Source organism: Trichosurus vulpecula, chromosome 9 (genome assembly GCF_011100635.1).
Source record: "Trichosurus vulpecula isolate mTriVul1 chromosome 9, mTriVul1.pri, whole genome shotgun sequence".
Lineage (NCBI taxonomy): Eukaryota > Metazoa > Chordata > Mammalia > Diprotodontia > Phalangeridae > Trichosurus > Trichosurus vulpecula.
In genome coordinates this window covers 184,852,556-184,866,554 of record NC_050581.1, presented here as the reverse complement: position 1 = coordinate 184,866,554, position 13,999 = coordinate 184,852,556, and the positions used below count along the sequence as shown (strand labels likewise).

Genomic DNA, 13,999 nt, shown 5'->3' with positions numbered 1-13,999 from the left:
CACGGCCAAGATGGCCACATGACAGGAGGCGGGCCATCTGATTCCCAAAGACTTAGTTCAACAAAATCCTGAGTTCACACCAGACAAAATAATAATCAAGAAATCCAATGAGAACTTCAGAGTGCTTCCTTCTACCTCCCAAGCGCACAAAAGGCAGTCTGGTCTACCCCCACACTCCCTGCCATCCCTGCCCAGCAAATCCAGTGCCAGTACAAGGTGGCCTTCCAGACTGACCGGAGACAACCAAGGACAGAAGCAGAGCAGAGGATACCCTTGAGAAAGACCAGGGCAGGAGGAGGAGGCGGCGGGAGGGCAGAGGAGGGAGGGCAGAAAGTCCAGGGAGTGGCAGCAGGCAGCATGGTGGTGTCAGTGCTCAGACTAGGCCAGGCCAAGCCTAGGGATGTTGAGGCCCCTAATATTCTGGCCTGAGACACTAGATGGGGTCCTGAAGAACCAGTATTCTCAACCTCAAAGATCCAGGGGTGCCACATGCTAGAAAAGAGAGGCTGGACTAAGAATCCAGGAAATTCAAAGTGAGATCAAGCTGGGTCAAGAGCCCTAACAAAAAATATAAGGAGGAAGGGAGGCCTGGCCCTGACACAAAGCCCAACTTAGGAAAGCTATGGAGATGAATAAATCAAAGTAAACACCATCCAATATCAAAACTTAATGCACATCTAACTCCATATCAACTACAGGTAGAGACAAGGACTGAATACCTAGAAGAAATGAAGCAACAGATATGGAAAAAAAAAACTCTAGAGGAGTTGGAAGGAGAATAAGGACCATATAAAAATATATTTCTGTACATATATAACTACATATACACACACACACACACACACACATATAAATACACATAAATATATGGTAAGATATATCAGAAAACTGACCTAGAAAACAGGTCGAGGAGAGCCAGTTTAAAATCATTGGACTCCATGAATATCAGTTTAAAACAAAAGGCCTGGACACGACCTATCACCAAATCATAAATGAATAACGCCTCGATCTATTAGGGCCAGAGCGTGAAGAGAGAATCTACTGACTGCCTTCTGAAAGCAGCAATAACAAGAGCGACCGTCAGCTGGCTCACTGAGATTTTCAAAGAGCTTTTACAAATATGATCTCATTTCATCCTTAAAGCAACCCTGAGAGGCACATGCTACAATGATCCCCATTCTACAGAGGAGGACACTGAGGCAGACAGAGTTAAGTGACTTTCACAGGTCCCACAGCTGTCCAGCATCTGAGGCCAGATGTGGATGCAGGTCTTCCTCACTCCGAGCCCAGGGCTCAGGAATCTCAGCCAAAATCCAGAGCAAGCATCCAGAAAGGAGGAATTTAAGTACCGAGGAAGTGGAGCCAGGATCTCGCAAGATCTGGGAACTTAAATTAAAAGGAAGGTCTTGGGATCCAGTATCCCAAAAGACAAATGAGAGGCTCACAATCAAGAATAACTGAAAAGCTGAAGATAATCCAACAGTAAAAAAAAAAAAATAACAGTTTTAGTGAAACAGACGATGTTTAAAGAAGCATGTCTGAAGAAAGGGGCGAGGTGGAGGAGCCTGGAGATGCAAAGCCAAGTGTGGAAGGAAGCCTCAAAGGTGCTGGTGGGAACTGGACCACCGCAGAGCCAACATCCCAGTGAAGAGAGAAGAGCAAATGCCTCTGCAGAACTTTAATATCTTCAAAGATTATTGAGGGAGTTATATAAGAAAGACAAAGGTCCTGGGGCTGATCTGGGTCTGAGAGTTATCAGGGATATACCAATGCAGAAAGGAGGAAAAGGGGAGGTATGATTGCTTCTTCTCCTAACTGGGCTGGTGAGGACATCTCACCATGGAGGGAAAGGGGGACCAGGCATCAGGTAAACCTTGCTCTTATCTGAGATGGACAGTGAAGGGTCAGACACACAGAGAGCTGAGTGTAGAAATATACCAAACTCAACAGGGAAATAAGCAGGCATGGGGGGAAGGTTTTAAGGAGGATAATAACAGGGAGAACTGACTAGTGAAACAAACTTCTTGATCCTTAAACTGTAATTTAAAGGGAGGAAGAAAAGAACTAGAATCTGAGAGGGTGCCTTTTAGACAACAGATGAAGGGCTGAAAAAATGTAATGAATGCAATGCATATTATTGCATTATAAGACATGACAAAAGCCAATTCCAGAGAATCTTCAGTAGCATGAACTATTGCGGAGTGGAGTAAGAACAATTTATATAAAGACAACTCTGAAAGACTGAAGAACTCTGATCTGAAAACTGACCAGCCATGTCTCCAGAAGATCATGAAGCTGCTCCCGACAGAGAGGTGATGGGTACAAGGAGCAGAGACATTCATTTCTGGAAGTCGTCGTTGTATGAGTGCATTTTGCTTGACTCTTTATTTGTCATAAGAGGTTTTTCTTCTTTGTTTTTCTTGGGGGAGGGGGTAGCAATAGTGATGCCCCCCATTCCCCCGAAAAGAGGGACATTGAAACATTTCCTAAAAGGCATAGAAGGTAACAGAAAGAAGTTTAAGAAGGAAGTACATATAAACAGACCAGTTTTCAAAGTAACATGTAAAGCTTGTTCCTTATATATTTTTTAAAGGAAGTAGAGCAAGATGGAGATTCGTGGTCTCCTTTTGTGTTGTGCTGTATGTGGAAATGCTCTTTTTCTTGGTGTTTCAAGTTCAGGGTTATATATATATATTTTTTTTTAAATTAAGAAATCAAGGTAAATCTTTGAGAATGTAATTCCCAAATCTATACCCTTAGGAGTGAGAATCTAATAACAGGCGTCTACCAATGTATAAATACATCTTTATGAAATAAAATGCCTCTCATATCCTGACAATAAGAAATTTAAGAAGCAAAAGATCTTTCCAAGCTTGTTAGATAATTATATTATTTAAAATTGCCTTGAGCTATCCTTGAAAAAAATGATATAACATCAAATGTATTTGAAGAAAAACCTTTTATTAAAAAAAACAAACAAACAAAAAAAAAAGACTGAAGCTGGAAAGCCAGAGATTGAATGGATCAACATTATTCTATTTTCCACCCTGTAAAAACCAAAGTAATAATAGTTTCTGTCAATAATTCAAAAAACTTTGAAAGACTCTGGTATCTATTAAAGACATCATTCTCTTGTGAAACTGATTTTGGTTAGAGAATCCATCACAACTTCAGGACTGGGGCAGAGGGCATCAACAAAAAACCCAAGCTATTCAGTAGTTAATAACTTGGGGATCATGGATTTAAGAGGTACAAAGCACCTGAGAGACCTACTACACCAGCTGTGCCAAAATCAAGGCTCCTTTCTGCAGAATAAGATATGATTGGAAAATATTTTTAGAATTAAATAAAAATACAACATATATAATGTTAATCTGTGATTTTCTAAGTCAACATGCTATTTGATCCATTTTTATTCTAGTCTGACACCACCTATTTAGATCAAGGTGGATTACTTGCCCAAGGTCACACACAGGAAGTAAAAGCTGGTGTGACCACCGAGGTGCCCTGATGATTCTTAAGTCAGGACTTAAGTCCAACGGCTCAACATCAGACATTGATGATTTCATCGGTAGAAATGACATTAAAGAAAAAGTAGGACCATCTGCTGTGCCACTGCCCCCCTAAGAGTCATGGGATCTTTCCATCTGACTTGTATTTGAATCCTTCCCTAAGTGTTGTCTTCCCCATTAGAAGTACAGCTCCTAGGGAACAAGGACAGTTTGAGCTTCTCTCTTATACCCCTACTGCTTGGAACACTGCTTTACACACAGGAAGTGCTTACTAGATGCTTCATTCATCCATTCATCCTTTCTCTCCTGACTACTGATGGCCACTCAATGGCATCCCATAGCTGTTGATTTTAAAATATCTGAGACAGGGTTTATAAGGTCCCTTTGATGAAAAAGGGAGCTTGGGGACACCTAGCCTCTCTGGGGGAGGGTCAGGGCTTTTCTGTGTGCTGTTCCTGAATCCAAAGATTTGAGCCACATTTTCTCCCCGTGAATGTATACTTTCTTCCTTTTCTAAAGTTCCCTTCCTCCTCATACCATGGCTCTTGTAGACATCTGCATGTTTAGAATGTAGTTATCTCATTTATTTATGTTTTGTATTCAAGAACTGCTGACAGTCTAGATGTATAATAAATATAAAAACTTGAAAAATGCAGATGCTTGAGGAATAATAGGCAGATTTAGCTTAAATGCTTCAAGGAAGATAACTGGAGTTTGTATGAAAAATGTCACCAAAGTGAAAAGACTCACTTCTAAGCAATGCCTTTCTACTGTGACCCATTCCTCAATGTACTTCAGGGAAATGCTGATGATTCACTTCAAATAGTCTGTACAACTTGTTTGATGTGATTCTTCCTCAGTCCAGCCTGCCAAGAACTCAGATTAAACTATTGTACCAGATTTTCCCAAAAGAGTGAGAGCAGGTACATGTCCATAGCTCTCAAGGCACACAAACACCACAGAGAATTCATTGGACATTGTGGACCCTTCTATGAGCAGGCCTTATCACGAGATCATTTAAAAAAAAAAAAAAACACAGTCTTCTCATCTCCAAATGCACATGCAGGAGAAGGAGGTCTGCACTTAAAGTACATGGTTTCTGTTCAGTAATAAGGTAAAGTGATAGAGTTTCCAAAGTGTCCCATTACTTACATATACTTTTTTCCAAAATAAAATATTATTATTTGCTATTCTTAACATCCATCCATACTACAAAACACTACTAGTAGAAATACACTGTTTTGTTCTAAAAACCAAAATAATGACAGAACGAGATTTCAGGCAGGAGGACCCTAGGCCAAACTTTGACAAGAGGAGGAATATTTTATGACAGACTGTGTTCCAACAGACTCAACCATTTTGCTTATTTTTTTTTCTTGGCACAAGGAGAACTAAATAAGATAACTGATTATACCTTATCACTAATACTGAAAAGAACAACTCAAGGTTTGTTTGACTGATAATGGATTTGACTAGATCATTTCCAAGGTCCCTCTAACTCTAAAATTCTTCAATTCTATGACCTTGTCTTTTTCTCAGTAACAGCTTTGATGATTAAAAATAAAGTTATCACCACCTGCTTGTCAGGTGAGAGGCAGTATGGGACAGCAGATAGCTAGCCAACTTCAAAGTCAAGAAGACCTGGGTTCAAGTCTCACCATGACACATTCTGGCTAGGTCAATGATGGATGAGTTATTGAACTTCCCATGCCCAGATAATTCCCGAAGACGAAAAGGTGCAGAGAAGTTACCAATGTAGACTGAGTTCCTTGTTGGTCCTATCACAGATCCAGTTAAAAGACAAATCAACAAAAAACCCTTGGCAGACATTCATTCGCCCTTGTATTGAAGACAAAGTACTGTGATGACAATTAAGGACTTTTGAAAAGATGTGTGTTTTGTCACTTCCTTTCAGGTATCTGCCATTCCACCTTTGGGGGTCTTATCTAGACCAACACAGGGCTGTCTGACAAGACCCTTCTTCAGTCTGATAGGCCAAGAGGCTAAGAAGTCTTTGCGAACTTTACAAGGCAAAAGAATGTGAACCATTGCTATGTTTCAGTGCTCTAAGATTTATCTAACTGAAAATTTCTTAATGACAAAATAGCAGGCTTGTTTTTTTCAAAGATTATTAAGTGAAATCTTGATTAAATACTTCTGCCCATCAAGAAAGCTCAATTAGAACTGATTGTTTTTTCTGTTTTCATAAGGAAAAAGAGACCAAATGATTAAGAAAACAAGCTGAAATCTGAGACTTACTGAAAAACACTAATTCCCTGTTAGGCCTTGAACTCAGCACACAAGGGCATGATGTCGCGGAAAGAATGTTCAGCTTGGAGTCACCTACAACACCTACTGACGATGTGATCATATGCAGGTCATTTAAATCTCCTAAACCTCATTCTACTCATCTGTAACATGGGTATAATACTGTGAAAAGCACTTTATACGGTGGTGAGGCTGAGAAGATACCCTTGAGGGATGATGCAAATGCCAATGAGGTTGAGTACTCCATCATAATAAAGGCACAGAGTCATGACCCAAAGATTACTGTCTGTAGACTCCATTTTTACCAAACCATTTCACAAAATCTTCAGTAAGGAGGAAACAAGATAGGTTTATGTTAAACAGAACTAGCACCAAGGTGTTACTGCATTTGGCATTGGTCTTAGAGACCGGAAACTTTTAAAGCTGATTAAAATTGGGGACTAGATTGTTTAATGTATTCTTTAACATTCAGCTTAACAAGACAGGGAATTGTAGACCAAAATTGAAACCAATTATGTAGTAATAGGCTATTCAAAATTTCCACCAATACTTAATATGAAAATAAAGATAATTTTTCCCATTTCTCTACCTTTCCACTAAATGGGAAATATCATTGCTTCTGATAGTCTTCAAGAATATAACCTTCAATTAAAAAACATATAAGTAGGAAAAACTACCATTCAAGCAAGGAAAAGAGAGGACTACAGGAGAATCTCAGGAGACTGAAAACAGTAAGAAAAACTTTTAAATGTTACCAACAACTGGCATGATTCCTCATTTATATTATGTTTGTTCTCCTATTAAAAGGGGATATGAGTCAAGCTGCAATGCCGCCCATGCCTGACCATGCCAGCATTAGTTTCTGCCTCAGCACCATCTTGGAGAAGGCTGTAGAGGGTCAGCCTCTGTGGGTCTCAAGTGGAACACCAGGAAACCTGCACTTTTATTAGGCACATGATCCACTTCTCAGGGAGATATCTTATGTCTATTTTGGCTCCAATTCTCCTAGAAATAATCCCCAAGACTTTCAATATACAAAGCTTTAAAACAGAAAATCACAAAGTCACCTTGTTAGAATATGATTGCTCTAATCCCATTCTCCTTGATCAGTGACAATATTTCTAAGCATAAAATAAATTATATCAAAATGTGGAATTTCAACCAATTTTAAATATGTATATTTCTATATGCTCAAGTAACAGAAAACTAAATATTTGATACAAGTCATTCTTGATTACCTGCAGTTTAATGAGCAGCTCAATTTTGCTGACTATTTTCCCTAAAACTATATGCTCTTTACTGTTACAATCATAATTCTTTTTATCTCCTTAAACACAAAGAATTCTTTCTATCCCTGGGGAAATACCAGAATATACTGGGCATCTGAGAAATGCGATTAAATTAACTTAATTACTTCATGTTGACTTGATAAGTCACTGCTCGTTAATGCAAAAACTGCCACTTGCGATTAATGGCTGTTGGTCCAGCTTCAATTGATCAACTGTCTACTACACATGAAACATTCAGGGAAATGAGGTCTTTCTTACAGCAATTCAGTAGAGAAGTCTTGTCCCAGGGGCACGTAAATCTGAAGTACAAGAAACCGCTGGATCAGGCCAACTAGAATGAGAAGGGAAAAGCAATGGACAACGTCATGAGGACCAGGACAGCCATATATACACACACTTGAACATAATCATCTGTCATATACAGGCTAAATCTCTTAGCATTTTGGCAGTATAGACTAAGTACTATAATAGTACTGCTGCTGCTGACTCACAACCCTGGGAAAGCAAATGAGAATTAAAAAAAAATAAAAGCAAACTTCAACCAAAACCCTGCTTTCTTAAAGTCTCATTGTAGTCTTAGTGAAATTTTTATGAAAATAAAAAACCTAATTTTTTATTTACCATTTTTATTAGGTTATAAGAGAATGAACACAATGCACTGTATTCCCCATAGGCACATAAGCCTGAACTATAGAATCCCATCAAAGTTACCATAAAAAACATGGAGAAATTATTTTCATTCTCTGACAGTTTTAACTTTATTAAACAACTTAATAAAAAACAATCAATCACAAAAAGAATTACAATTAGGACAACTGTGCAAGTCAAAGCTTGATGAGCCATATCTGGCTCATATGGTTAAGTTTCCAAAGTCAACTGAAATGGGGAATTACATTTTCATTTATAATGCCAACTTTTGCAAATATGCTCATGGTAAATGAATCACAATCCTACATGGCATTAGAGTTTTAAAATTTAAATATGACTCCTCATTCCTAATTTCAGTTGGATCAAAAGCATCAGGAAAAGCTGCAGTGTCTTGTGAGTTGTCTAGGCTGCACTTAGTGCATAAGCATTCATTTCTTTCTTTAGATCTCAGACCAGTCCACAAGCTACGTTGTCTTCTTCCTAGGCCAAGATCTGTTATGAGGTCAAGGAAGTTGATCTAGGTGGGAGACGGAGGAGTCTTGCCTGTAGTTCTCTCTCAATGCAGAATAACAGCATGTTATCAGGCATTAGGGTCAAAGTATACTCAGAGAAGCAAAGTTGTCAAGAGTTCCTCTTTACACTAATTTTGTTGGTAGTAATTACACTATCAATGCTGTTCTTTCAAAAATAAAATAACCACCAATTCTCCAATAGGTAAGTAGTGAAAAGATATGAACAAACAGCTCTCAAAATCACAAACTATTAACAATTATTTAAAAGAACCCTCCGAATAACTAATAAGAGAAGTGAAAATCAAAACAACTCTGAGGTTTCACATGGACCTCAGAAAACTGGCAAAGCTGACAAAAAACAGAAACAGTTAATGTTGAAGGGATTAAGAAAAGACAGGCACAATCATGCACAGTGGGTTGAGCTATGAATTGGTCAAAGCATCCTGGAAATTAGCTTTGGAATTATCTAAAGTGACAAAAAGCGCCTCTCCACTAACCTGGAGATTCAGCCTCTTATACATCAAATAACTGGAAGGAAACGGATGCCCATAGACTGGGGAGGGGCTAAACAAGGTGGGGGTACAGAATGCAATGGAATGTCATTCCACTGTGAGAAACAATAAGCACAAGTACAGAGAAAGACTGTAATGAACAAGTGAAAGAACTAAGAAACCAGGATACACAATTACCATCATGTAGATGAGAAGGACAGTAAGAAAAGGGTCAGAACAGAAGATGGCAAGATAAAGCCAAATGACCTGCCAAAGGCAGCAGCCTCCAACACTCCTCCTGCAGGGGCAGAACAAGGCCAATATTGGCAGACTTCATCACTGTATCGGTTAGTTTTCCTTAACTTGGTTTTTTTTCTTTTGTTCATTGTTGTAAGACTATTGGGAGGGAGAGAAGGGAGAAAATTCTAGGTGATGTTAAAAAAAGGCAACTTTATTCATATTTAAAGTATATATTATATATTTTAATATATTATAAGTAATTCATATATTCATAGTTAAATATTAATAATATAATATAAATATAATAAAGAGAGCTCTATTTGTGCCATTTTTGACACTGGAATTTATCCTAGATTTGGAATGCAAATGGAACCTGAGATTCGGTGACTATATTTGCAGACTTGAACCAAAGAAGCCAGGGCTCCCAATGACTATGGCCAGAAATAGTCATATGTGTGTGTGTGTGTGTGTGTGTGTGAGATATGTTGTATGTTTAATATATTAAAATTTACATTTAAAATAAGAAATAAAGGTCTACACACATTCATAGGACAATACCATATATGCATATTTTGAGATGGAGTCAGTTGACCAGCATTTATTAACTCTGGCACTATGCTACATGCTGGGGATAAAAAGAAAGACAACTACTCTCAAGAGGTTCAGTCTAAGGGGAGGCGACATGCAGACAAGTCACATGCAAACAGGAAAAACAAAGGTCAAGCTGGCCATCATCTCAGAAGGAAGGTACTAAGAGTAAGGATGACTAGGAAAAGTTTCTTGTGTAAGGTAGGATTTTAGCTGACACTCAAAGGACACCAAGGAAGCAAGGAGGGAGAGTTCCAAGCTTGGGGAACAGACTGAGAAAATGCCCAGTCAGAAGATGGAGTGCCCTGTTTGATGGATGGCAAGGAAGTCAGTGTCACTCATAGCAGAGTTCTGGAAGCGTGCAAAGTGTAACAAGACCTGAAAGGTGGAAAGAGGCTAAGTTATGAAAGCCTTTGAAGCACAAAAGGAATCTATTTGATCCTGGAGGTGGCAGGGAGTCACTGGAGTTTACTGAGTAGGGGAGTAACATAGTCAGACCCACAAACATACAGAGAATACAATATTTTGGTGGAGCTAATGGCATGTATCAGGAATGCCAAAGTTCCCAATAAGCTGAAGCTGGTAAGAAAAGCTAAGAAGCACAAAAAGAACAGGTTTAATTTTTTCATGTTCTATTGGGAATTAGAAGTGGATCCAAAAAGGACTAGGACCACTGCTTGGGGAAGAAGTAATGATCATCACTGGAGATGAGATAAGGCACTTACTCAACTTTTTGTTTTCTGCTAAGAAAAACAACCTGTGCACTAGAGACAAGAACCCATCTCTGATGACTTCGAGTCACTAGCAAAAGAACTCTGTCCTAGAGGTGTCCAACATTTGACCTGCAACATTCCCAAGTGCAGACCAAACCAGATTAACACATCATTGAGAAATATTTAACAAAATACAAAAATATAATGTAACATAGATAATGTACTTAATAAGTGGTTTTCTTTGTCAGTATATGCCTGCAGCGACTCTTACATACATTCCTAACTGAGTTTGACACCAGTGTCCTGGAGCACTGAAAGAAACATTTGATGTGATTAGCAAGCCACCATCAGAAATAAAAGAATATGAAGAATGGAAGAGGTGTTGCAGGGCTGCACAAGGGCAAATTTCCCAACTTTGAAAAAAAACAAAGATACAAAAATGGAATCTAAAAATAACAAGTTGGTGAGCTTGACTTTTATCCTCCAAAAGTTCTAGGATGCATTACTTAAAAGATACAGAAAAATAAGTATTAAATACATAGAGCCAATGTGACTTCATCAGGAATTGCTTATGCCAAACCAATCTCACTTCCTTTTAGACAGGGTTATTAAACTGGTAAATCATGGGGAGGGTACAGATAAAATTTACCTACATTTTAGTAAAGCGTTTCCTAGTTTTTCATACTATTCTTACAGAAAAGATGGAAAAGTTTAATTAAATGGTTTCAGACTTGATTGAATGGCTTGACCCAAAGAGTAGTCATTAATGGTTCAAAGTCAATTTGAAGGAGGTCAGGAGCAGAAGGCCCCAGAGATGTTTCCTAGGCCTTGAGCAGTTTAACATTTGATCAATAACTTGAAATGACCATCAGCTTTGTGGCTGAACCCTAAGAACCATGGGCCTTTTCCACCTGACCTGCAGCTGTGGTAGCAGAGGCTGTCTTACTTTTCTAACTATATAGTTAGCACTTAGCACAGTGCTTTGCACGTAGGAAGCACTTAGTAAATACTTCATTCATTCACAAAGGCACAGAAATCATCCTTTCAAATGTTCAGATAATTCAAAATTGGGAGCAACAGCTAGCACAGTGAATTCCATCAGGGAATACAAAAATATCTTGACAGGATAGAATGTTGGGCCAAATATAACAAGAACTCTAATAGGGTAAATCTAAATTCTTAAAATTTAATCAAAAAAAATTGATGTCAATGGAAACTCCAGGTCATCATCTGGTCAGTGGGGGGCAGGCTGTATGTAATACTTTCCCTGGGCTTGGCCCTCCCCCTTACTGTCTTCTTGTACAGGCAAAACGGCCTGCATCCTCAAGGCAATCCCAAAGTGTGGCTGCTGCTGGATTCCCAGAGGTATCTAATTCCTTCAGAACTATTCCCAAGACACTTCCTATGTTTCATCTCTTAGCATGAAGCACTTCACTCTTTCCAAGTTAATTAAGGACTTGCTCCCACCTAGTTCATTCTATCCTCTTCTCATGACTCCCTGGCTCCCCTCCTCTTTCATCACCAACACCTTGCCAACCTAAACTATCTTACTATCTTTCCCTTCCACCCCTACTCAAGTGCTTTTGGACAGAGCTGGAGAAAAATCACAAAACCATGCTAATTGGATCTGCTAAATTTGAACTCAGACCTCACTGTAGCAAGTCAAGTCTTCTTAATTCTCTCTAATGGATTCTCTATCCTACTCTTCACTGAGGCTATTTCCTTATCTTATTCTAATCAAGCATATCCTCAATACACGTGCAAAATACGCTCATCAAGATTTTTAAGGATGGGGGAATAGTTGCATGGGTGAGTAGTGATATCCTCTCAATTACCAATTTTTGAATAATAGTTTTTTTCATTTTTCTATTATCCCCTCTTCCTTGAGATCTCTTGCAAAACAATCCCAATGGTTTCAGGATCGTATCTTTTCCAGAACAAATTTCCTCCACATGTATTTAACCAAGCCCTAAAATTCTTAATGATTTCATCCTCTGGAGTTTATTTCAACTTCCTCATTTCGTATATCCAGTACCGAGCTGTTAATGATTCAAAATGGGGGTGGTTCTACCATCGCTAATAAGAAGAAGAGAGCCATCTAATAATGCTGACAAACAACTTCCATTTTTTGTTAATTTGTTGTCTTCCACCAGTTTCCCCTATGCAAGTTTTTGGAACGATGTGCCTTGTTTGGCTCTCTTGTTGAGCTTTCCATGGCCTTGTTTTCATTTCCACTGCTTCCCTATTTTGTGAAGCGATGTTGTTCATAACCATCTGAAATATTTTACAAATGAGTTTGTATTCAAAACTAGAATTGCCTTTGGCTTCTATCTTTCTCTTTGCTGTGCAACGAAATCAAACATTTGCTGATTAAAACAGTTTCAGGGTTCTTTTCGCCTCTTTGTTGCGGCAACTGCTTTCTATCAGTTAAATTTTTGCAAGAAATGGTGATAATCAAGGCCAATTTTTGCCCTTTTTCAATTTCCCATTTTTTAGCACAAGTAGCCATTTGAAAAGGTCAGGTTGAAGCTGCTTCAATAATTTTAAGCATTCATCTCATTTTTATTTTGTTTTTCTTATTTGATACTGATTTTGCCCTCAGAGGTCTGACTTAAATAGGGACGGCTAATTCTTATTTGAGTCAATCAGAAACCAGGTGTTTTCCATTAGCGTACAGTCATTTTCATTTTTTTTTTTTTTTTGCTGTTGCAATACCGAGTGCTCCCCATGTCCCAGGCCTTTGAATCTCAAAAGGTCTGACTTTTGAGTAAACTATAAGCCCTTGATGGTGACTTCAACTGAAGTCACTTAGTATCCAGGTATGTGTTAATGTGGTCATCTTGTTAATAGCTTGGTCATCTTCTTAATAGTGTATCTTGTTAAGTTCTTTATAAAATCATTTATTTTCTATAACAGATGTTGATGAATAAGCTGCAAGTACCTTTATCACAGTCTTTTTGCTTGTACATATCCCAAGAGCATGCTATTACATTTCGTTGTTCTTACGTGTATGATGAAATCAATTATATCGCTTAAAAAAAAATTTTGATTGATATATTTCTCTACTTTTGCTTTCTTGCCCCCTCCCAGATAACCATCCCATATAATATTTTTTAAAAACATACCAGAAAAACACCAGCAAAATTGATTCATACATCACAAAAATCTAAAAATGTATGCAATGTGGTCCTCCCACATCTACAAAGGAGTGGGAGTGAAGGGTCTTCTCATATCTCTTCTTGTTCTCCATAATTCTGCAGCATTCACTTTTGATTCTTCTGGAGATTATTCTTTCCGTTACATTGTGGTAATCCTTTTGTAAATGGGGCGGAGGGGTGTGTTTGCTCACTTAAGTCTTTATCAGTTTATATAGCTCTTTCTGTGCTTTTTGGTATTTATCATATTCATCATTTCTTCCAGTGCACTAATATTCCATGCATTCATGTAATATTTTTGCTATCATAAAAAGCACTGCTATAAATATTTTGGTGTATATGGTGTTTTTCTTCTTATCAATGACCTCCTTGGGGTATAAGCCTACGTGTGGAATCTCTGGGTCAGAGGGTATGGACATTTTTTATTTGCATGATTTCAGATTGCTTCCAAAATAGATATGCTGATTCACGTCTCTACCAACAACCTATTAGTGAGCCTGTCTTCCCATACCCCTCCAACAATGACTCTCCCATCTTTTATCATCTTTGCCAATTTTTTTGATGTGCATATCTTTGATTATTA

General features: G+C 38.3%; 1 protein-coding gene across 1 annotated transcript in view; it reads right to left on the bottom strand.

The window, feature by feature from the left end:
- Positions 1-13,999, bottom strand: part of CFAP20DC (CFAP20 domain containing) — a 230,109-nt gene that overhangs the window by 199,651 nt on the left and 16,459 nt on the right. The window contains exon 4 of the mRNA XM_036739445.1: positions 7,328-7,400. Within this exon, the coding sequence (XP_036595340.1) occupies positions 7,328-7,400 (73 nt within the window). The remainder of the gene's footprint in view (positions 1-7,327; positions 7,401-13,999) is intronic.